Below are 23,743 nucleotides of genomic sequence, written 5' to 3' on the forward strand. Positions count from 1 at the left end.
CAACTTATCCGACATCCGGGCTACAGAACTGATTACATCAAGATTCCCTATCACAACAGCCGAAGCACAATACCTATTCAGATCTACCTGGATCTAGATATGCCCTACCCGCAGACATAACAGTATGCTGCAGGCATGCTTGCATCAGCTTAGCATAGCCAAGCCTCAATAGTGATGCAACCAAAATAATAGATTCACCATTGATTCCCAGTCAAAAATGCATTCACGAGATAACAACTTCAATACGTGCATGCACAAGTACAAAAGGGGGTCAAACCTACCTGCACATACCAGATGAGCTATGCCACCCTTTCTCCATTTCAACAGGTCTCCTCCTTTGCCACAACCCAGATCCAACACACGAACAGGTTGGTTTGGATCCCTCCCCCTTCGCACTTGGTCTAGGAACTCATCTGAGAAAGACAAACAACATTGGTCTGAACTAAAACCCAGAATCAAAACTCAAGCTATGGAGGTGAGGCATACCAGAAAATAACCTTACTGATGCTACAACAACAACAGGCATTTTAAGGCCATTTTCCCTGCTAGACCGGGGGTTAGCCTTGCGGGACCCATGACAATCTTCTCCATTTTGCCCTATTTTCTGCATCTCCCCTTGTTAACCCCCTTGCCCACATTTCTTCTTCCACCACCTTCAGCCAAGGCTTTCTCGGTCTTCCCCGTCCTCAACTTCCTTCTACATTAATTTCCATCATTCTTCTCAACCAGTGACTTCCATCCTTCCTCAACACATGACCAAACCATCTCAACCTGTTTCTCTTCACAGCATCCATGACAGGCTCTATTCCCATCATCTTTCACAATTCATCATTTGTCTTCCTCCCTCTTAACGATACTCCACACCTCCACCGAACCATTCGCATTTCCACCCTTTCCAGCCTTCGTTGCTGCACTACGTTCATTACCCATGTCTCTCTTCCATAAATCATAACACTTCTCACACATGCAGCAGACACCTTTCCCTTCGGCTTCAACGACACTCCCCTCCTCGTCAGCACGCCACTCAATTCCCGAAACTTCTTCCATGCACATCTCACTCCAGCAACTGTTGCCGAGTCTGATCCACCTTCTCCATTCAACATGTCTCCTAGGTAGCAAAATGTTTTCACACCTTCCAGCTTCACGCCGTCTCCAAGATCCAACTCAACATTTCCTCCATCTGCAGTTCCCTCTGTGCACACCTTACACTTGAATGTAGCTGCCACACTGGTTAATGACCCTCTCAGACCACTACATTTTTGATGAACCCACTCTGCGCACATTGCACATTGAATGGAGTTCACTCCGACACCCTTCCTGCACACAGCACACGGCCATTTCCCAGTTCTTTCCACCTCACTACATGCTTTACCACTTGCCATCACCTTCGTTTTTCCGATATTCACCTTCAGACCTTTTGTCTCCATACATTCCTTCCACTTGTTCATCTTCTCCTTCAGTCCATCCATACTTTCCGCAATCAACACCAGATCATCTGCATACAACTCCCACAGTAAACCCTCCTTTACGTTCCGACTCAGCACCCCCATCACAGCTACAAATAGTAGTTGACTCAGTACTGACCCCCTGATGCAATCCCACCTTCACCTCAAACTCACCACTGTTCCCGTCCTTCGTCCTTACAGCTGTGCACACGCTCTCGTACATTGCCATCACTACTCTGATCAACCATTCCTCCACTCCTAACTTCCTCAACGCCCATGTCACGACTTCGCGTGGAAACCTATCGAATGCTTTCTCCAGATCAACAAACCCAAGAAACAACTTCTTCCTCTTCTCCATGTACTTCTCCTGCAACTGCCTCACAACAAAAAGCGCATCTGTCGTTCCTCTTCCTGGCAGAAATCCAAACTGCATTTCGTCGATCTTCACTTTCTTCCTTATCCTCCTCTCCAACACCCTTTCCAATACCTTCATTCCATGCTCCAATAACTTTATCGCTCGATACAGCCACAGTCCAGAGGGTCACCTTTCCCCTTGTATAGAGGGACGAGGATACTCAGTTCCCAATCAACAGGAATGCGGCCTTATTTCACCACCAGATTGCAGATCTCTGTCATTCTATTCACACTCAAACTTCGCGCTGCCTTCAACATATCTCCCACAACGCCTGTCGGCCCTCCCGCTTTTCTACTCTTCATTGCTTTTATCGCTTTGTTTTTTGTTTGTTTGTTTTTTTTTGTATACTGAATCGAGGCTCGTGAAAGAGCTAACATTTACTTCACAAACAAATCGACCAGACAAACAAAATACACAAAAAGAGGGAGCGGAAGACAAGATGGGGAGAAAAGGGGAAGCACACAAACACAACATCCGAGAGCAGGGAGATGTGTGGAAGGGAGAGGGCCCGGGGGGAGGAGGCATGGGAAGGGGGGGGGGGGGGGAGGGAGAAGTATAAAGCACAAGGACACCAAGGACTTCCAGGACAGAAGTTGGTATTTCAAAAAGTGGAATTGGGGTGAAATTAGCGGGGGTAGAAAAGATCAAGGTTTTGGATGGGGGAAGATAAGAGATGGTGGTGAACAGCTGTTTTAAAGACTTGGAGGGTGGAGTGGGATTGAAGAGAGTGAGGGAGTTTGTTCCAGAGGCGGGAGAAAAGAGGAATGAAGGAGTGAAGGTGAGCAGAGAGTCTTGATTTTGGCAGTTTAACGAAAAGAGGGTTGCAGGCAGATCTTGTGCGCCCTGTAGGAATATTTGCGGGACAGAGCCCAGAGAGAGCTGGGGGGGCAAGGCCAGAGAGGAGTCGGTAGAAGACGGAAAGACCACCAACCTGCCTGCGGTGAGTGAGTGAGAGGCCCTTGGAGTTACCTTCATCGTGGGAGATTCCAATGATTCTGAATGCTATGGTTTCAACAGCGCGAAGGCGAGCTAGGTGTGAGGCAGGCGCACCAGCCCAGAGGGGAGAGCAGTATTCCATTGAGCTGCGGATGAAAGCCTTGTATGTGGTGAGGAGCTCAGGTGTGCCAAGGAAGGACTTCGCACGACGGAGGATGCCCAGTCGGCGACTGGCTTTGGAGGCCAGATTTGAAATGTGGTTTTCCCAGGAAAGATTATGGCAGATAGTGAGGCCTAAAAGCTTGAGTGACAGAACTTCTTGGAGAGGATTATTCAGAAAGTGGATGGGAGGGTTGTCCAGTCGGTCTTTTCGGAGAGACATCGTAAGAGTTTGAGATTTGTCAGGATTGAAAGACATGTTCCATTTGTTTGCCCAGTCTGTGATTTTGTCCAGGTCTGCAGAGAGTGAGGAGGCTGCAGACTGCCGATCTGAGGAATGAAAAATGGAGCGACAGAGAGTAGAGTCGTCAGCAAAGAGATAGAGAGGATTTTCAAGAGAGTCAGAGAGATCATTGATGAAGACCAGAAAAAGCACAGGGCCCAGAACACTGCCTTGGGGAACTCCAGCCTAAACAGGAAGAGGAGATGAGAGAAACCCATTCAGGACCACACGTTGACTACGACTGGAGAGGAAGTCCGCCAGCCATGCGTGGAGATTTCCATGGATACCAAAAGAGGAGAGTTTGGTGAGCAGAGCGGGGTGCCAGACCGTATCGAAGGCACGTGATATGTCAAGGGAGACTGCTCTAATTTCCTGTTTGGCATTGAGGACCTCCATCCATTGTTGAGAAAGCAGAAGCAGCATGTCCAGAGTGGAGTGTCCAGGTCTGAAACCAAATTGATGATCAGAGATCAAGCCATTGGAGAAGAGGAAAGATTTCATATCTGAAGCACTGATGGATTCCATGACTTTGCTGATAATTGGGAGAAGGCTGATTGGTCTGTAGTTGCTGGGATCTGTTTTTGCACCTTTTTTGTGCAAAGCGGTGATGTTGGCAGATTTCCAAGCAGATGGAAGATGACCTTGAGCAAAAGAGAGGGTGAAGAGAACAGAGAGAGGGAGTGAAAGAGCGGAAGAACATGATTTTAGGACCTGTGGGCTGATGCCGTCAGGTCCAGTTGCAGAATCAGAGTCGAGGGTTGACAGAAACTTTTCCACCTTGTCAGGAGGAAAGGACACAGAGTGCAGGAGCAGCTGGGTACGACTGGGTACGGTGGGTACAGAGAGGGATGGGTTTGGGACACAAGATTTAGAGGCAAACACAGAGTTGAGGCATTCAGCTTTTTCATGTGCGGAGTCAGCCATGTGGCCACTTAAGGTGAGGGAGGGGATGAAGGGGGAACAAACACCAGAAACAGATTTTACCAGACGCCACCAGGATTTGGAAGAGGGAGACAGATAAGAGAGTTCGGTCCTGAGGACGGAGAGATATTGTTTCCTGGCTCTCCTGAGGGTGGACACACACTTGTTTCGGGCTTTGTGAAAGGAAATGAGATTTCCTTCCGTTGGATTTGCTTTCCAGGAGACGAAAGCAAGTTGTTTCTGGGCAATAGCCTCACCACAAGATTCCGTGTACCATGGACGGGAGGAAGGGTATGACAACTGAAGACGAGAAGGGATAAATCTGTGCATGAGAGAGAGCAATTTACTTTGGAAGAATTCCCAGGATGAGTTGATGTCAGAGGCAGTAGAGATGGGAGACCAGTCCAGATGATTGATGGCTGCTTGAAGACCGTGCCAGTTGGCCTGAGTGAAATGCCAGACTCGTCGACGCTGAGGAGGCTCTCTGAAAATGGTCAGAGAGATGTCCACTTTAACAAGCACATGATCAGAAGAGCCGATTGGAGCAGAAGAAGAGCAGCAGACATTTTCAGGGAAGTTAGTCATAACCAAGTCCAGAAGAGAAGATTCTCCGTTGACTGAGATCCGGGTTGGGAAATTGACAGATTGTGTCAGTCCCAGTGAGTCACAGAAGTCCTTTGCTGAAGACCCATGGCTGGTGAGAGGGGTACCCACCCCCAGCCAACTGGCATGGTGACAGTTGAAATCACCACATATGAGGAAGAGAGAGTTGGGATGGGTAGATAGAAGTTGGTCCATAGTATCAGACAGCGAGATGTAGATGGAGTCATCACTGTTTGGTGGACGGCACAACACGCATATGAACAAAAGGTGGGAGCGAAGGGGAAGCCGTAGCCAAAGGTATTCCTGGGGGTGAGGTGGAGAGAGGGCAGTGCAGGGCGAGTGAGGAAGAGAGTTTTTTTTATAAAGATAGCAACCCCACCTCCAGGACGAGGCTCAGGTCTATCATACCGGAGGAGGGAGTAACCTGGGAGAGATACCAAGGAATCAGAGACATCATGAAGGAGGAAGGTTTCTGTTAAGCAGATCACGTCTGGTTTGTCAGAAGCAACCTGTATGGAGAGATCAGTTAAGTTTGAGCGAAGGCCCTGGATGTTTGAGGTCCATACTGTTAAGGAAGAGGAAGGGGGAGCATCGGATACAGAACAGGGGGGGGGGGGGGGGGGGGAGCGGTAGGGCAGGATGTGGAAGAGGAGGAAGAGGTAGGGAGAGCTGTTGCATGTGTGTCAGAGATTACAGAATAGCTTGGAGAAAGGGAAGAATGGGGCGGACAAAAGGTTTGATGGTGTTTGGGTGAGGCGCAGTGAGGTGTTATTTGAGGAGGGGGAAGAGTGAGGCAGAAGGTTGAGGAAGATTAAGGTGAAAGTTGGAAGGGGGAAGAAGCGGGGAGGACGCTTTGAGGAGGAGGGGTGAGAGGGGAGTCTAGGAGGGGAGGAGTGAGGGAGAGTCTCGGAGGGGAGGGGTGTGGGGGGAGCTTAGGAGGGAAGGGGCAGGGGGGGAGATTTGAAAGGGATGGGTGTTTGGGAAGATTTGGGGGGGAGGGGCAAGGGGGAAGATTTGACAGAGATGGGTGATGGGGAAAATTTGGAGGGGAGGGGTGTGATTGGATTTTGAAAAGTGTACGATTTATGGGAAACGAACATTTATTGCAAAATGAGTTTCTTGAGACATTCGAGTCAAAAATACGTTTGAGGACGCTGAAGGATGGGTGGAGTTCTGGAGAGTTTAGGGAATGAATGAAAGATGCACTGTAAGACATGGAATTTTTTTTTGGAATGAATATAATAGGTGAGCAAGTCGAAAGCATCCTTTTATAGAAGAAGTAGAAAAAAGTGTTATAGAATTTGACATAATAATAAAGTTCTTCAGGGGACACATGAAACATGTATTAACAACTTGATCACGTGATCTCGAACAACGTGGTCGAAGAACGAAAGAACAAATAACGAAGAACGATAGAGCAAAAGAACGAAGAACGAAAGAACAAATAAGAACGCACAAGCGGATAAGAACAGGGAAGGAAAAAATATTTTTTGTTTTTTTTTGAGATTTTAAAACAAGGGAGTATGGGTGAAAAGACCGTGAAAAACAGAGACCGAAAGTAGTTGCAGCGCGATCGAAGAACCGCTGAGAGAAAAAACAAAAGCCTCAAGCCAAGGTCTGAGGACACGGTAGCCTACTAGTACTACACTAGGCCTCAGAATACATGATACGAAAAAACCGACGATTCTGTACACAGGTATGAAAAACCAACACCGAGAAACCTATTAAAGTCACCCCAATAGGTACATGCACCGAAAGAAAGATAAAGATACGACAAAAACACAAATGTGAAAGATCACTTAGCTTCGAAAGCGTGAGCGCATGGAACAGCTTCGAAAAGACGTGACCTCGCCGTGATCTCGCGAGAACATGAGTGCTTCCTCAACTTCCTTCTCAGTTATCTTCTGTGCCGGTCCTAAAACTGGGTTACTCTCTATGTTTCCATCCCATTCATTCTCTGCATTCAACAGCATTTCCATATATCTCTTCCATCTTCCTTTAATTCCATTTGGGTCCACAATGATTTGTCCCACTTCATCGTTTAAGCAACTCACCCCCATCGCATCGCACCTCTCTTTCGCTATCAGCTTTGCAATCCTGAATACCGCTCTCTGACCCTCTTCCAAATCCAAGCGTTCTCCGAACATTTTCCGACATGCCTCCTGCGCCTTTGCTCCCTCTTTCTTTACAGCCTTCTTGGCTGCCTTATAACTTTCATGCTCTGCCTTTTCTGCCCCCGTACCCTTTGCCTTCTGCCACTCCTTGAACTTCTTCCTCTTCTTGTCAATCCTCTTTCCAACTTCATCATCCCACCACCATGTTCCGAGTACCTCGGTGGTCCTTTTGTCCATCCACATACCTCACCAACGGCTCCCAACAGACTATCTTTCATCGACTTCCAACCACTCCCAAGCTCAACCACATCATCCTCTACCATACTCGGCCTCTCTTTTGATGCCTCCCTTACTGTCACCTCTTTCAACCTCCACACCTTCATTCTCGGTTGGTACTTTACCCTCCGAGCTCTCGCACCTTTCACCCTTATGTTGCAGACAACAAGTGGTGCTGTGAAACAGCCTCCTCCCCCGGGATCACCTTTGTGTCCCGGAGGTGCCCCCTATCTCGCCGACGCACCAGCAGGTAGTCAACAGTTGTCGTCGACCCACCTGACGTGTATGTTGCAAGCTTATTATCCTCTTTCTGGAACTGAGTATTACAAATCAACAAATCAGCTCCATCAGCAAACTCCAAAATCCTTTCACCTTCTCCATTCCTCACACCACATCCGTAACCCCCATGAACTCCCTCAAATCCATCTATACTCCTTCCCACATGTCCCTTTAGGTCTCCTCCTACCACAACAACTTCCTCATCTTTCACGTTTTCCATCAGCTTCTCTATTGCACACCAGAACTTGTCCTTTTCTTCATCGCTCTGACCGACCTGCGGAGCGTATCCCGAGATGACGTTCACCAAGAGCTTTCCAATCATCATTTTCACCATCATCAACCTTTCACTCATTCTAGTCACACTCTCACTTACTGATGAGAACACTTTTTATCCAGTTGTTGAAGTTCCGAAGATAGAAAATACGGCTGTGGCTGCGTGCCTCCAAACCAATCTCCTTTTGCATGTTATAGTGTTTGGCAACCACCGTGCTGTGTTCATCACCGTGCTGTAAGGAACATACACGTGTTTCATTTCATCCACACAACAATCAAACACAATGTTTACATATCTCTATCAATTTTGGCTAACCCAATTCACCCAACCTATGCATATGCCTCAGGGGCAGTGTGACAAAAGGAAGAACAGTATAATAACTCTACCATTCTTTTGCGAGTGGAATATCCATCGGCAGCATCTTTGGCAGTATCTTTGGCAGTATCTTTGGCAGTGTCTTTGGCAGTATCTTCGCTGCGCATTTTCTTATTTTCTCTTTGTTCAGGTGCAATAGTATCCACTCGATCTCGTTTCATTTTAACACCAATCACCTCCTGCTCCTGTGCCAATGCTGGAATTGGTGGAGGTAGAGGTCAACTGTCATCATCATCATGGTGGTTCCTTTCAAAGAGTAAGTTTGTCATAATCATACAACTTTGAGGACAAATAAAAAAGGCACACAAAACAACAACAAAAATAAACTAGAACGGCACTCAGTCGAGAGCATACCTCTGCCTGGTTGGCCATATCACTCAATGGTGAAGAATCACTTTAAAAAATTCTACTAGCTGGATCCGAATCTGGATCATCACCAGAATTGAATTGATTCTTCCTCGTCACACATACAACCTGTCCAACAAGTTTCGTCCAAATCCATCCATAACTTTTTGAGAGATCCTGCTATATGTTGGTTTTTGCTGCATCTCTCAATGGTGAAGAATCACATTTAAAAAATTATATTCTCATATCCGAATCCATATTCAGATCTTCACCAAAATCTAATCAATTTGTCCTTGTCAGACACCCAACCGGTCCACCAAGTTTCGTCCAAATCCGTCCACAACCTTTTGAGATATGCTATGTATCGTTTTGGGCCCTATCTCCCAATGGTGAAGAATCGCTTAAAGATTCTAGTGGCCGGATCCGAATCCAGATCTTCACCAAAATGTAATCATTCTGTCCTTGTGACATATGCTACATCTCTGCCAAATTTCGTCCGAATCCTTCCACAACTTTTGAGACATTTTGTTCACAAACAAACAAACAATCAAATGGACAGACAGACAGGGGTGAAAATATAACCTCCATCCACCTTTGGTGGCGGAGGTAAAAATATGGGCGTAAGGGAAGAATAAATAAAGAAAAAGGGTGTCCAGGCCAAGGTACAATAAACATTAATAATGGTGTACGAGAAAAGTGGATTAAAAAAAAGAGCAAGGGTGCCCAGGTCAAGAAACAATAACATTAATGAAGATGTTAGGATAAGGTTTTTTAAAAAAATTGGGGATGGGCTGATGTGATGATCAAAAATTGTGATGTTAGGACAAGGTCATGTGTTGAGGAAGGAAGAAAGTGACTGGGTGAGAAGAGCGATGGAAATGAATGTAGAGGGAAGTAGAGGATGGGGAAAACCAAGAAAGACTTGGCTAAAGATGGTGGAAGAAGAAATGCGGGCAAGGGGGTTAACAAGGGGAGATGCAGAAAATAGGGCAAAATGGAGAAGATCGTCATGGGGACCGCAAGGCTAACCCCCGCTCTAGCAGGGAAAATGGCCTTAAAATGCCTGTTGTGCTTTGTATGGGTCAAGTAAAAAAAAAAATATATATATATATATCACAAGGATGTATGGGCCAAGAAAATAAATAAAACAAGGATGTACGGATCGAGTAAATAACAAGTAAAAATACATTCAAAGTACACCGCCCCGATGCCAAATAATTAAATATCCTACAGCGTGGCTCATAGAGGCTGCATTGGGAGGGAGAGGTGTACACTAATTGATTGATTAATTGTATAATTAAAATCAATAAAAGATAGTGGTGTTGGGCTAGCGGCTAGCGGCTAGGGTGCCCTGGTGTTGGGCTAGCGGCTAGGGTGCCGGCTTAGGATCCTAGGATCCTGGGTTCGAATCCCGGTCGATCGCTGAATTAACGCCAGGGGGGTTGACTCAGCCTGTCATCCTTCCGAGGTCGGCTAATTGAGTACCAGTTCACTGGTAATTCCCTGTTTGTCGTTAAAGGCGGCAAAAAGGGTTGGCGTCAGGAAGGGCATCCGGCCGTAAAACATTGCTTCAAAAAAGGGGACAAAAAACAACAACAACCACGGTCCCCGAAAAAGGCCAACCCCTGCTTGCGGGGAAAAATGGCCTCTAAAGGTGGTTATTTTTTTTTTATATTAAAAGACAGTCATAAAATATTTTCTTAATCAATTGGCTAATAGCATAACTAAACCACTCGTGCTTTATCCGAAGATGTATCTTTTAGAAATTTAATTAAATAAGTCACTAATAAAAAATTAAATAATTAATTGATTAATCAATAAATAATTAATCGATTCAATGATTAATCAATAAATCAAAAATATCCTTTATAGCCACATCACCTGGTCACTGTCATGGCCAAATATTAGCTTCATTGCTCAAAAGGTGCCTGAGATATTGCCCAGATGAGAAAGAAAATATATAAATGATTAATGATGAAAATAAATAAATAATAATAATAATAAATTTTAAATAGTTAATCAATTGGCTCATAGAATACATAAACCACCACCATTTCATCCGAATCTGTAACGTAAAAAAAATTAAGTCATTCATCGAATAACTAACTAATCAATCGATTAATTAATAAATAAATAAATAAAAATACCCTTTCCAGCCAAATCACTTGGTCATTGTCATGTCCAAATATCAGCTTCCTAGCTCAAAAGGTGCCTGAGATATTGCCCAGATGAAGAAGAAAATAAATAAAAACAAGGACGTACGGGCCAAGTAAATAAATAAAAACAAGGATGTACGAGCCAAGTAAATAAATAAAATCAAAATAAATAAATAAAAACAAGGATGTATGGGCCAAGTAAATAAATAAAACAAGGATGTACAGGCCAAGTAAATAAATAAATAAATAAAAACAAGGATGTATGGGCCAAGTAAATAAATAAAACAAGGATGTACAGGCCAAGTAAACAGATAAAAACAAGGATATACGGATTATGTAAATAAATAAAACAAGGATGTATGGGCCAAGTAAACAGATAAAAACATGGATATACGGATTATGTAAATAAATAAAACAAGGATGTATGGGCCAAGTAAATAAATAAAACAAGGATGTACGGATCAAGTAAATAAAAACAAGGATGTACGGATCAAGTAAATAAATAAAAAGAAGGATGTATGGGCCAAGTTAATAAATAAAACAAGGATGTACGGGCCAAGTAAATAAATACAAGGATGTGCGGGCCAAGTAAATAAAACAAGGATGTACGGGCTAAGTAAATAAATAAAAAGAAGGATGTATGGGCCAAGTTAATAAATAAAACAAGGATGTACGGATCATGAAAATAAATAAAACAAGGGTGTATGGGCCAAGTAAACAGATAAAAACAAGGATGTATGAATCATGTGAATAAATTGAAGACATGTGAATATTGATTGAAGTCTCGCGAGATCACGGCGAGGTCACGTCTTTTCGAAGCTGCTCCATGCGCTCACGCTTTCGAAGCTAAGTGATATTTCTCAATCGTGTTTTTGTCGAGACTGTATCTATCTTTCGGTGTATGTACCTATAGCGTATCTTTTGGAAAATTTTCGGTGCTAATTTTTCGTACATGTATACACAATCGTCGGTTAATGGTATCGAGTATTCTGCGGCCTAGTACTCGTAGGCTTGGACTACCGTACCGTCTCCGACCTTGTGGTTTGTTTTTCTCTCAGCGATTCGTCGAATGCGCTGAAATTATTTTCGTTCACTGTTTCGTCCCAGTCGTTCACCCCGTACCTCCTTGTTTAATATCTGTACTCACAAAAAAAAAAAAACCCCAAAAAAAAAACCCCAAAAAAACTATTTCCTTCCCAGGTCTTATTCGTTTATTTGTTCTTTTTGTTCGTTCGTTCTTCGTTCGCGATCACGCGGTTAGAAATGTATAATCTCTCCCCTGAACAACTATTTTCTCTCATATATTATAACACCCTTTTCTTCTTTTCCTACAAAAGGATGCTTTCGTCTTGCTCACCAAATCTATTCATTCCAAAAAATATATATAATACCATCTCTTACAGTTCCTCCTTTCTACATTCCCTAAACTATCCAGAACTCCATCCCTCCTCCAGTGTCCTCAAACGTATTTTTGACTCGAAGGTCTCAAACTCATTTTGCAAAAAATGTTCGTTTCCCATGAATCGTACACTTTTCAAAATCCAATCTCACCCCTCCCCTCCAAATCCTCCCCATCACCCATCCCTTTCAAATCTCCCCCCTTGCCCCTTCCCTCCTAAACTCCCCCCACACCCCTCCACTCCGAGACTCTCCCTCGCTCCTCCCCTCCTAGACTCCCCTCTCACCCCTCCTCCTCAAAGCATCCTCCCTGCTTCTTCCTCCTTCCAACTTTCACCTTCATCTCCCCAAACCTTCTGCCTTGCTCTTCCCCCTCCTCAAATAACACCTCACTGTGCCTCACCCAATCTCCATCAAACCTTTTGTCCGCCCCATTCTTCCCTTTCTCCAAGCTATTCTGAAATCTCTGACACACCTTCAACAGCTCTCCCTACCTCTTCCTCCTCTTCCACATCTTACCCTACCCCTCCCCCCCCTGTTCTGGACCCGATGCTCCCCCTTCCTCTTCATTAACGGTATGGACCTCAAACATCCGGGGCCTTCGCTCAAACTTGACTGACCTCTCCATACAGGTTGCTTCTGACAAACCAGATGTGATCTGCTTAACAGAAACTTTCCTCCTTCATGATGTCTCTGATGCCTTGGTATCTCTCCCAGGTTACTCCCTCCTCCGGTATGATAGACCTGAGCCTCGTCCTGGAGGTGGGGTTGTATCTTTATAAAAAACTCTCTTCCTCACTCGCCCTCCACTGCCCTCTCTCCACCTCACCCCCAGGAATACCTTTGGCTACGGCTTCCCCTTCGCTCCCACCTTTTGTTCATATGTGTGTTGTACCGTCCACCAATCAGCGATGACTCCATCTACATCTCACTGTCTGATAATATGGACCAACTTCTATCTACCCATCCCAACTCTCTCTTCCTCATATGTGGTGATTTCAATTGTCACCATGCCAGTTGGCTGGGTGTGGGTACCTCTCTCACCAGCCATGGCTCTTCAGCAAAGGACTTCTGCGACTCACTGGGACTGACACAATCTGTCAATTTCCCGACCCGGATCTCAGTCAACGGAGCATCTTCTCTTCTGGATTTGGTTATGACAAACTTCCCTGAAAATGTCTGCTGCTCTTCTTCTGCTCCAATCGGCTCATCTGATCATGTGCTTGTCAAAGTGGACATCTCTCTGACCATTCTCAGAGAGCCTCCTCAGCGTCGACGAGTCTGGCATTTCACTCAGGCCAACTGGCACGGTCTTCAAGCAGCCATCAATCATCTGGACTGGTCTCCCATCTCTACCGCCTCTGACATCAACTCATCCTGGGAATTCTTTCAAAGTAAATTGCTCTCTCTCATGCACAGATTTATACCATCTCGTCTTCAGTTGTCATACCCTTCCTCCCGTCCATGGTACACGGAATCTTGTGGTGAGGCTGTTGCCCTGAAACAACTTGCTTTCGTCTCCTGGAAAGCAAATCCAACGGAAGGAAATCTCATTTCCTTTCACAAAGCCCGAAACAAGTGTGTGTCCACCCTCAGGAGAGCCAGGAAACAATATCTCACCATTCTCAAGACCGAACTCTCTTCTCTGTCTCCCTCTTCCAAATCCTGGTGGCGTCTGGTCAAATCTGTTTCTGGTGTTTGTTCCCCCTCCATCCCCTCCCTCGCCTCAAACGGCTTAACGGCTGACTCCGCACGTGAAAAAGCTGAATGCCTCAACTCTGTGTTTGCCTCTAAATCTTGTGTCCCAAACCCATCCCTCTCTGTACCCACCATACCCAGTCGTACCCAGCTGCTCCTGGACTCTGTGTCCTTTCCTCCTGACAAGGTGGAAAAGTTTCTGGCAACCCTCGACTCTGATTCTGCAACTAGTCCTGACGGCATCAGCCCACGGGTCCTAAAATCATGTTCTTCTGCACTTTCACTCCCTCTTTCTGTTCTCTTCACCCTCTCTTTTGCTCAAGGTCATCTGCCATCTGCTTGGAAATCAGCCAACATCACCGCTTTGCACAAAAAAGGTGCAAAAACAGATCCCAGCAACTACAGACCAATCAGCCTTCTCCCAATTATCAGCAAAGTCATGGAACCCATCATTGCTTCAGATATTAAATCTTTCCTCTTCTCCAATGGCTTGATCTCTGATCATCAATCTGGTTTCAGACCTGGTCACTCTACTCTGGACATGCTGCTTCTGCTTTCTCAACAATGGATGGAGGTCCTCAACGCCAAACAGGAAATTAGAGCTGTCTCCCTTGACATTTCACGTGCCTTCGATACGGTCTGGCACCCTGCTCTGCTCTCCAAACTCTCCTCCTTTGGTATCCATGGAAATCTCCACGCATGGCTGGCGGACTTCCTCTCTGGTCGTAGTCAACGTGTGGCCCTGAATGGATTTCTCTCATCTCCTCTTCCTGTTCAGGCTGGAGTTCCCCAAGGTAGTGTTCTGGGCCCTGTGCTTTTTCTGGTCTTCATCAATGATCTCTCTGACTCTCTTGAAAATCCTCTCTATCTCTTTGCTGACGACTCTACTCTCTGTCGCTCCATTCCTCATCCCTCAGATCGGCAGTCTGCAGCCTCCTCACTCTCTGCAGACCTGGACAAAATCACAGACTGGTCAAACAAGTGGAACATGTCTTTCAATCCTGACAAATCTCACACTCTTACAATGTCTCTCCGAAAGGACCGACTGGACAACCCTCCCATCTACTTTCTCAACAATCCTCTCCAAGAAGTTCTGTCGCTCAAGCTTTTGGGTCTCACTATCTGCCATGATCTTTCTTGGGAAAACCACATTTCCAAGCTGGCCTCCAAAGCCAGTCGCCGACTGGGCATCCTCCGTCGTGCGAAGTCCTTCCTTGGCACACCTGAGCTCCTCACCACATACAAGGCTTTCATCCGCAGCTCAATGGAATACTGTTCCCCCCTCTGGGCTGGTGCTCCTGCCTCACACCTTGCTCGGCTTCACGCTGTTGAGGCCAAAGCTTTCAGAATCATTGGAATCTCCTGCGATGTAGTCAAAGCCGAGGGCCTTTCACTCACTCACCGCAGGCAGGTTGGTGGTCTTTCTGTCTTCTACCGACTCCTCTCCGGCCTTGCTCCCCCAGCTCTCTCTGTGCTCTGTCCCCCCAATATTCCTTCAGGTCGCACAAGATCTGCCTGCAACCCTCTTCTGGTTAAACTGCCAAAGTCTAGGCTCTCTGCTCACCTTCACTCCTTCATTCCCCTTTTCTCCCGCCTCTGGAACAAACTCCCCCACTCCCTTCAATCCCACTCCTCCCTCCAGGTCTTTAAAACAGCTGTTCACCACCATCTCTTATCTTCCCCCATCGAAAACCTTGATCTTTTCTACCCCCGGTAATTCACCCCAGAGTCCTTGCAGTGTTCATATGTTTTAATCCTCTCCCACCTCCCCCCAAGTCCTCCCGATGTCCCTGCTCTCAAATGTTGTGTTTGTGTCCTTCCCCCTCTCTTTTGTGTCCTTCCCCCTCTCTCCCCATCTTGTCTACCGCTCCCCTTGTTTTTTGTGTTTTGTGTGTCGGTTTGTCTTTTTGTGTGATTAATGTTAGCTCTTTCACGAGCCTCGATCTTGTATACAAAAAAAACAAAAAAACAAAAAGCAAGGATGTACGGATCAAGTAAATACATTTTAAAAAGGATGTACGGGCCAAATAAATAAATAAAAACAAGGATGTATGGGCCAAGTTAATAAATAAAACAAGGATGTACGGATCATGAAAAGAAATAAAACAAGGGTGTATGGGCCAAGTAAACAGATAAAAACAAGGATGTATGAATCATGTGAATAAATAAAAAACAAGGATGTACGGATCAAGTAAATACATTTTAAAAAGGATGTACGGGCCAAATAAATAAATAAAAACAAGGATGTATGGGCCAAGTAAACAGATAAAAACAAGGATGTATGGGCCAAGTAAACAGATAAAAACAAGGATGTATGGGCGAAGTAAACAAATAAAAACAAGGATGTATGGGCGAAGTAAACAAATAAAAACAAGGATGTATGAATCATGTGAATAAATAAAAAACAAGGATGTACGGATCAAGTAAATACATTTTAAAAAGGATGTACGGGCCAAATAAATAAATAAAAACAAGGATGTATGGGCCAAGTAAACAGATAAAAACAAGGATGTATGGGCCAAGTAAACAGATAAAAACAAGGATGTATGGGCCAAGTAAACAAATAAAAAGAAGGATGTATGAATCATGTGAATAAATAAAAAACAAGGATGTACGGATCAAGAAAATACATTTTAAAAAGGATGTACGGGCCAAATAAATAAATAAAAACAAGGATGTATGGGCCAAGTAAACAGATAAAAACAAGGATGTATGGGCCAAGTAAACAGATAAAAACAAGGATGTATGGGCGAAGTAAACAAATAAAAACAAGGATGTATGGGCGAAGTAAACAAATAAAAACAAGGATGTATGGGCGAAGTAAACAAATAAAAACAAGGATGTATGAATCATGTGAATAAATAAAAAACACGGATGTACGGATCAAGTAAATACATTTTAAAAAGGATGTACGGGCCAAATAAATAAATAAAAACAAGGATGAACGGGCCAAGTAAATAAAACAAGGTTGTATGGGCCAAGTAAACAGATTTTAAAAAACCCCCACGTGGACCCTTAAACGAACAGTTTTTAATGCCGTGAACAAACGTTGCTACATCACGGGTGGTGAAGATTGGGGTCAAGTTTCATTGAAATTGTGTGTGTAGTTTCTGAGAAGAAAGCAAATAGCTATTTTGGGGGGCAACCCCCATACACCCCAAAGAGGCAGAATTTTTTTAATGCCATGAACAAACTTTGGTACATCACAGGTGGTGAAGGTTGTGGTCAAGTTTCATTGAAATTGTGTGTGTAGTTTCAGAGAAGAAAGCAAATACCTATTTTGGAGGAGTCAAACCTGGATCCGCTTTGACTCCGGTAAACCCCCTTAGATCCCGATTTTTTTAATGCCGTGAACAAACTTTAGTCACAACACAACAAATATCATTTGTGCCAAATTTGGTCGCAAACCCATCAGCGGTTTCGGAGAAGTTTGAAGTGTTTACGGACGGACAGACTGACTGAAGGACGGGCGGACGGATTGACTGACTGACTGACTGACTGACTGACTATGCGCCATCGCATAAGCTCCCCTGAACTTCGGTCCAGGTGGGCTAATAAAAACAAGGATGTATGGATCAAGTAGGCCTAAAGAAATCTCTGTCTTTTTGCTGATATCTGATATCTGTCTTTGAAAAAAATAAAAAAATAAAAAAATAAAACCAAGGTCGTACCAGTCAAGTAAATAAATAAAAAGTAGATGGTATTCAAAGAATACTTACCCCATGCAGTCAACCTGGTGCAAGCCAACTCGATATTGCTGCCCGACCACGTGACAGATGACATCATAAATTTCACATATATAATTGTTGCAAAGATCACGCTAAGAAATTTAAAACCGATTGGACTAAGCGTTGTACTTGTCAAATTATGACTATAATTAAGGCACCAATGACATAATCATCACCAACACTTATTCCCCATGCAGAGTTCTTTGCAATGAGCAGGGTTTCACATTTTTCTCCATGAAGCAGTTTTGGAGATTAGAGGTGTGACATATTTCCAATATGGCGCGCGTACCACGTGGTCTATGACGTCATAATTATCTTCCTTGTCACCCTCCACCTCACATATGTGACACCCTCCTTCCTTGCCAAATCTGAGATGCTCAGTATACAAAGGCTTTGTCTGTAACTCAATAGAGTTTTGCTCTCTCTCTCCTATTGGGAAAGCACCACGCAGCAATGTCTCCTGGAATCTAAAACTGTTGACATCCATTTAATGTCCCAGAATGAGGCCCGAATGGAGGACCTGGCTGCTCTTACATTGCACACGAGTCGGTCACCTGTTTTTAACAACTCTCATCCGATCTCGGTCCCTCTCAAATCGCAGCACTGCGACCCCCCAGTAACACCCACCTGGTTCAACTTCCCAAACTCGACCTTACCGCACACCTCCACTCGTCTACGTCCATTTGTGGAACCGCGTTCTCGAGATGGTTCAATTGGTCTCTTTCCACCAGGATTTCAAGCCGTACCGCCATCTTAGATCTTCCCCCGTAATCTTTTAATGTTTAAACCCCAAACACGCAAACCAAACGAACCCTCTTCCTTGCAGGTTGTAGTGTTTGTTACCTCTCATTCTCTTGCATCCGACTCTGGCCCCACTCGAAGTTTGTTACCTTTTTGCCTGCGAACACCTTCACTCTTCAATGAGCCTCGACATCGTAACACTTCGCGAGTTTTGTAATCTGTCGGAATTTCATGAAATTATACAAACTACAGTACGAACTGCTAACTGATCGCAAACACCGGATCAAATCAGAGCTCAAAGTCAAACGGTCCGTCCTGAAGAGGTCTCGCTGTGAAGAAAAGAAAAGGTATTTATACGGAATTGTGAACGGAACGTTCTTGGACAGAATTTACAAAGTTCAAGAGAACGAGAAATAAAAACAAACAAAAAATAAGGACCAACGAACCTGTAAATAAACGCTTCACCGACCAAGCAACGCATCGACGAACAGAGTAAAACAGACAAGAGTGCAAAAAACATTCCATGTAAATATACAGTATCGGGAATGAGGGATTTCAAAGTGAGTAAAACATCATCACAAACGACACGAAGCCACTGGATACACTCATTGATTTAGATGCTGACCCGCCACAGCCGCCGAATCAGGGGAATCCGCCATTGTTATCACCGGAACCGCTCGCCAAACGTCACATCCGGCGCGCTTGTTGTTGGTGTTTCATACACTGGAATATACTTTTTACATCCGCAAAATAATGATGAACCCGACTTTTGTTTTTCTAAATAATATTAACATTTATATCATTGTCTGAAAGAAACCATCTCAAAATAAATGGTTATTGGTCAGACAAATGGGTTTTATAAAAGGTTTTTAAAAATGTAACAAGAGTACAGATCACGGACGTATATAAAAAAACCTGGACCCGCAATGCGCCTGATTGGCTGAAGTCAGAGAGAGTCTGTCGGCTGTGGATTCTGGAGTGGAGGCCAGAGTGAACCAGCATTGGTTTGCTCTGCTTTCGTTTCCCGTGTTCTGCTGTGTTCGTCCTGCACGTGTTCATTTCCCCGTTTTGTCGTTTTCGTTTTCTCTTATTAGTCCCCTACTATAGGTTTGCACTCCGTCCCTCCGTCCGTCAGTCCGTCACGCAAAGAACAGTTTTCCGGACTTTTTTTCTAAACTCTTCATGCTAATGATTTCAAACTTGGCACATGGTTTCCTCATGATAAGTTACAGATCAAGTTCGAACTTCACGACGTTTCGATCATTTTTAGCCGCGTCGCAGACGCTGGTCATAGAGTGCCCTCTGCTGTTGTTGTTGTTATTCTTGTTCTTCTTGTTCTTCTGCTTGTTCTTGCAGAGAAGACAAAACCTCAAAGCTCCACCCATTCTGGGAACCATAGCTCCACCCATTCTGGGAGAGGCTTCATATAAACAAATATCCACCATTTTATTAACTCGCATAGCTTTGAGGCCTGTTTTGTAGGCCCGTGGTGTCTTCCTCGCTCACACAGTTTTATTTCAAATCAAATTCGATGTATCATTTCATTTATCACAGTCGCTAACATAGTTTTAGACTCGGTTGAAAAAAAACGGGAAGAAAATCCGATGAAAGTTGCCCTTTATAGAACTAAATGAATTCTCAAAGGCCTGTAACTTCAAGTCCATTGAGATTTTTTTTTTTATCGCGGCATGGTCAGTCATACACCGCCCGAAATAACAGACGGGAAAATGCCGAGATATATATATTTTGTTTAAATCGCGGCATGGTCAGTCATACACCGCCCGAAATAACAGACGGGAAAATGCCGAGATATATTAAAAATTCGTCCATTTGATGACAATCGTCACGATGAAATATTTAATTTATACGTCGTCACAATAATGTGGAGAGAGGAGCATAGCTTCGTTCACGTGTCGCCACATACGGGAAATTGCCGAGATATGTTTTTTTTAAATCGCGGCATGGTCAGTCATACACCGCCCGAAATAACAGACGGGAAAATGCCGAGATATCTATCTATAATTCCAGCAGTGTGTGTGTGTGTGTGTGTGTGTGTGTGTGTGTGTGTGTGTGTGTGTGTGTGTGTGTGTGTGTGTGTGTGTGTGTGTGTGTGTGTGTGTGTGTGTGTGTGTGTGTGTGTGTGTGTGTGTGTGTGTGTGTCTGTGACTGCTGTTTCTCGACAACCACGGGTCCGATATACTTTAAACTTGCCAGGTATATTGCTGGGGACCCGAGGATGTGCCTTTTCAACGTTTTAAATTAATCGCAGAAGTAGTTACCGAGCTATGTCCAAAAAACGATTCAACCAATCAGAGAGCAGCGAGCTATCACGTGTGCCGAACGTGGCGAACACACTCTGCCTCGGATGGCACATTTGAGAGCGTATTCATTTATTTCCCGTCGGCAAACTATGTTGGCGCTATGTTGGCGTTAAACGATGTTTTAAAACTAATTAAAACTAATTTGCGATTCTTTCGCTTTCCTGCGATATGCGACCTTCCGGCTTCCGCCTTCCGGAGCTCCTGTGAGAGCGTGCGCCATTACGGATAGTACGGGTATGGGCATGCCATATGTTGGCGTTAAACTATGTTTTAAAACTAATTAAAACCATTTCATGTAAATAGAGGGGGGGGGGGATTGTCACTGTACTCGCAAGCCGTTCGCCGTTCGCTTTGGCGTTGCGAATGGACCAAAACATTTCATGGACCAAACCATTTCATGTAAAGCGTTCGCCGTTCGCTTTGGCGTTGCGAATGAACCAAAACATTTCATGGACCAAACCATTTCATGTAAATAGAGGGGGGGGATATAATTTTAGATATATATATAGTACGGGCATGCCCTAGTATTAAAAATTCGTCCATTTGATGACAATCGTCACGATGAAATATTTAATTTATACGTCGTCACAATAATGTGGAGAGAGGAGCATAGCTTCGTTCACGTGTCGCCACACACGGGAAATTGCCGAGATATATATTTTTTTAATCGCGGCATGGTCAGTCCGCCTGAACCCTGAAATACACCGCCTGAAATAACAGACGGGAAAATGCCGAGATATATTAAAAATTCGTCGCCACACACGGGAAATTGCCGAGATATATTTTCACTTTGCACAAAAATAACATCAAGTAATCGAATCAATAGGAATGTCCTGTGCCTATAACATCGACGTTATAGGCACAGCTGCATCTAGGCATTGTGTAACATCGACGCGGCTTTTGTTTTAATTAAAACTTTTTGTACTTGTTGACAAAGTTATGGCACTTTGTTTATTCTAGAGTTCTCCTCAAGCCGCACCGCGCACCCTCAGCCTCGTCTCGCAAACGTCAAAAGCGCGACGTAGCGCGTGCTTTCGGGAGGGGCGGAGCCAAGCCTTATGTAAACAAGCATTCTGAGTATTGCGCTGCAATACATGTCCCCTACCGGCAGTCTGTCGTCCGGAAAACTGTTGGGGAAATTACCAAGGGTTATTTCCCCACAGGTTCTGAATCGTTCCCAATCGCTAATTACCTCAGGAAGGGCTCACCTGTGATTCGCAGACGAGGCTGAGGGCGCGCGGTGCGGCTTGAGGAGAACTCGAGAATAAACAAGACATATCCATTTTTTAAGGTCAGCTGGACAGTTACGGATTCGTCACTTCCGTCTTTGTAGTTTTCATCCACTGGAAACATTTTTAGGTCCATGTACTATTATTGTTATCGTTTAAGTGAAATGGAGATAACTGTTTTCAAAAGGAAAAATTAGTGTTTTAAAAGAAAAACGAAATGGATCGGGAGAAACCGGAAGAGAAAAGAGGAAGCGAAAAGCAGAGCAAGTGAGGTCGGGAAGAAAAGCCGAGCTGCTTTGAGGACTCGAGCGGACGCTGGCGAACGTGGGTCATGAGCGAAGATTGGTTTTCCCGGGAAAGGGATTCCTGTGACAGAGTCATGATCGCTTTGACAGATAAACCTGCGTGACGGGTTTTGCGGTTGATTCCGAAGAGAATCATTGTTGGAGAGCAGGTACGCCTCCATTACGGGCCCATCCGCCATTTCGCCTCGCTCCAGCCTTTTCACCTCGCTCCAGCCATTTCACCGCACCCAGCCGTTAACCTGGTTCGCGTGTGTAATGTGGATTTCGATTGGGAATTTGCGGTTCTCCGTTTGGGAGCCGCTGAACATTCATACCAGCGTCATTGTCTGGTGAACCGAAGGTGTGAATTCCCAGTCGCCTTTTGGGTGCACCTTTGCCTGACCGACATCGGCCCGACACCTCACCAAAGGGCTCTTCGGCAGCGTTGACTGTCAGCTGACCGGGATCGTGGTCTCAATACGACCTGTTTCTTGTGATCACTGGAGCGTGGATCGACTTTGGCCTCGTGCCGGGACAGTGACTTTGGGAATGTTACATTTCGCTCACGTGGAGCACCGTGAGTTACCGAGTTAAGAAACTGATGGTACCATCATAGGAATTATATGGTATTTTGGTTGTGCAATTGAAAGTATATTGTACTTGTGCTGTTATTCTTGTGTGACATTAATACTGTTGCGGTTTTGGAATAAAGGATAACCCCCCTCGTAGGTAGACGCACCACAACATGTAGCCTCGTGGTAGTTCAGTTATTTCTTAGTAAATGTAAGCATAGTCTCCTTTCCTGTTAGTTTTGCGTTGAGCAGGCTAGTAGGTGTAGGCCTCGATTAGGCTGGAATACCATGTGCTCGGCCTGAACAAGTCTGGCAAGGCCGAAGGGAGGAGCTGCAGGGGGAGTGGCCAGCAAGCAACGAGCCGACAATCACAGCTCGAGGGGAGTGGCTCACCACGGCGACGAGAGGAGGGGCATGGAACATTCGGGTAAGGCCAGGGCGGAGCCATAAACCCTGCCCCGGGCCCCCCGCCTCAGTTGAGTTGAGTTGTCGGATAGTTGAGTTGAGTCGGAGCCCCTGTGAGAGTCAGAACCAAAACGAGTTGAGAATCAGTCAGACAAGAGATAGAGTCGACCAGCCCCTGAACGAGTCGGAGTGCTTGAATTGAGTTGCTTGTTATAGCCTCGCTGTACACGAACATTCCCCGTGCCCTGTGCCCTACGCTCTGCGACTGTATTAATCGTGTTTGTGGAGACGATCCATTCCGGAGCCACCTATGCCAACGATCCTCCTGCCTGGGCCAAGATCATAAATACATCCTAGTAGTTATGGACTATTTCACCAAGTGGCCGGAGGCCTATGCCCTCCCTAACCAAGAAGCCGGGGTCGTTGCACAGGCCTTCGTAGAAGGATTTGTATGTCGGCATGGGATTCCGGAGGAGCTGCACACCGACCAGGGTCGAAATTTTGAGAGCCAATTATTGAAAGATGTGTGCAGGCTCCTATCAATTCGGAAAACAAGAACAACGCCCTTAAGACCTCAATCTGACGGGATGGTGGAAAGGTTCAATAGAACCCTGATCCAGCAATTGGTACTATTCACCACCACCTGTCAGGACGACTGGGACGAACATCTCCTGTATTTGTTAATGGCCTACCGAACTAGCCAGCACGGGGCCACCACGTGCAGTCCAGCGCTGCTCATGTGTGGGCGGGAGTTGCGGGATCCCGCCGATCTGCTATGCGGACCCG

General features: G+C 45.1%; 1 protein-coding gene across 2 annotated transcripts in view; it reads right to left on the reverse strand.

Annotated features, from left to right (window-relative positions):
• RNMT (RNA guanine-7 methyltransferase) overlaps positions 1–18,871 on the reverse strand; it is a 54,375-nt gene extending 35,504 nt beyond the window's left edge. The window contains exons 1-4 of one of the 2 annotated variants that reach the window (XM_068127946.2): positions 18,772–18,871; positions 8,092–8,276; positions 7,805–7,937; positions 282–413 (exon numbers count right to left, since the gene is read on the reverse strand). In XM_068127946.2, the coding sequence (XP_067984047.2) occupies positions 282–413; positions 7,805–7,937; positions 8,092–8,276; positions 18,772–18,805 (484 nt within the window). In that variant the 5' untranslated portion in view covers positions 18,806–18,871. The remainder of the gene's footprint in view (positions 1–281; positions 414–7,804; positions 7,938–8,091; positions 8,277–18,771) is intronic. The other variant, XM_068127947.2, reaches the window with a different exon arrangement.
• Positions 18,872–23,743: the final 4,872 nt, after the last annotated feature.

Source organism: Myxine glutinosa, chromosome 9, assembly GCF_964187855.1.
Source record: "Myxine glutinosa chromosome 9, kmMyxGlut1.1, whole genome shotgun sequence".
In the NCBI taxonomy this organism is placed as follows: domain Eukaryota; kingdom Metazoa; phylum Chordata; class Myxini; order Myxiniformes; family Myxinidae; genus Myxine; species Myxine glutinosa.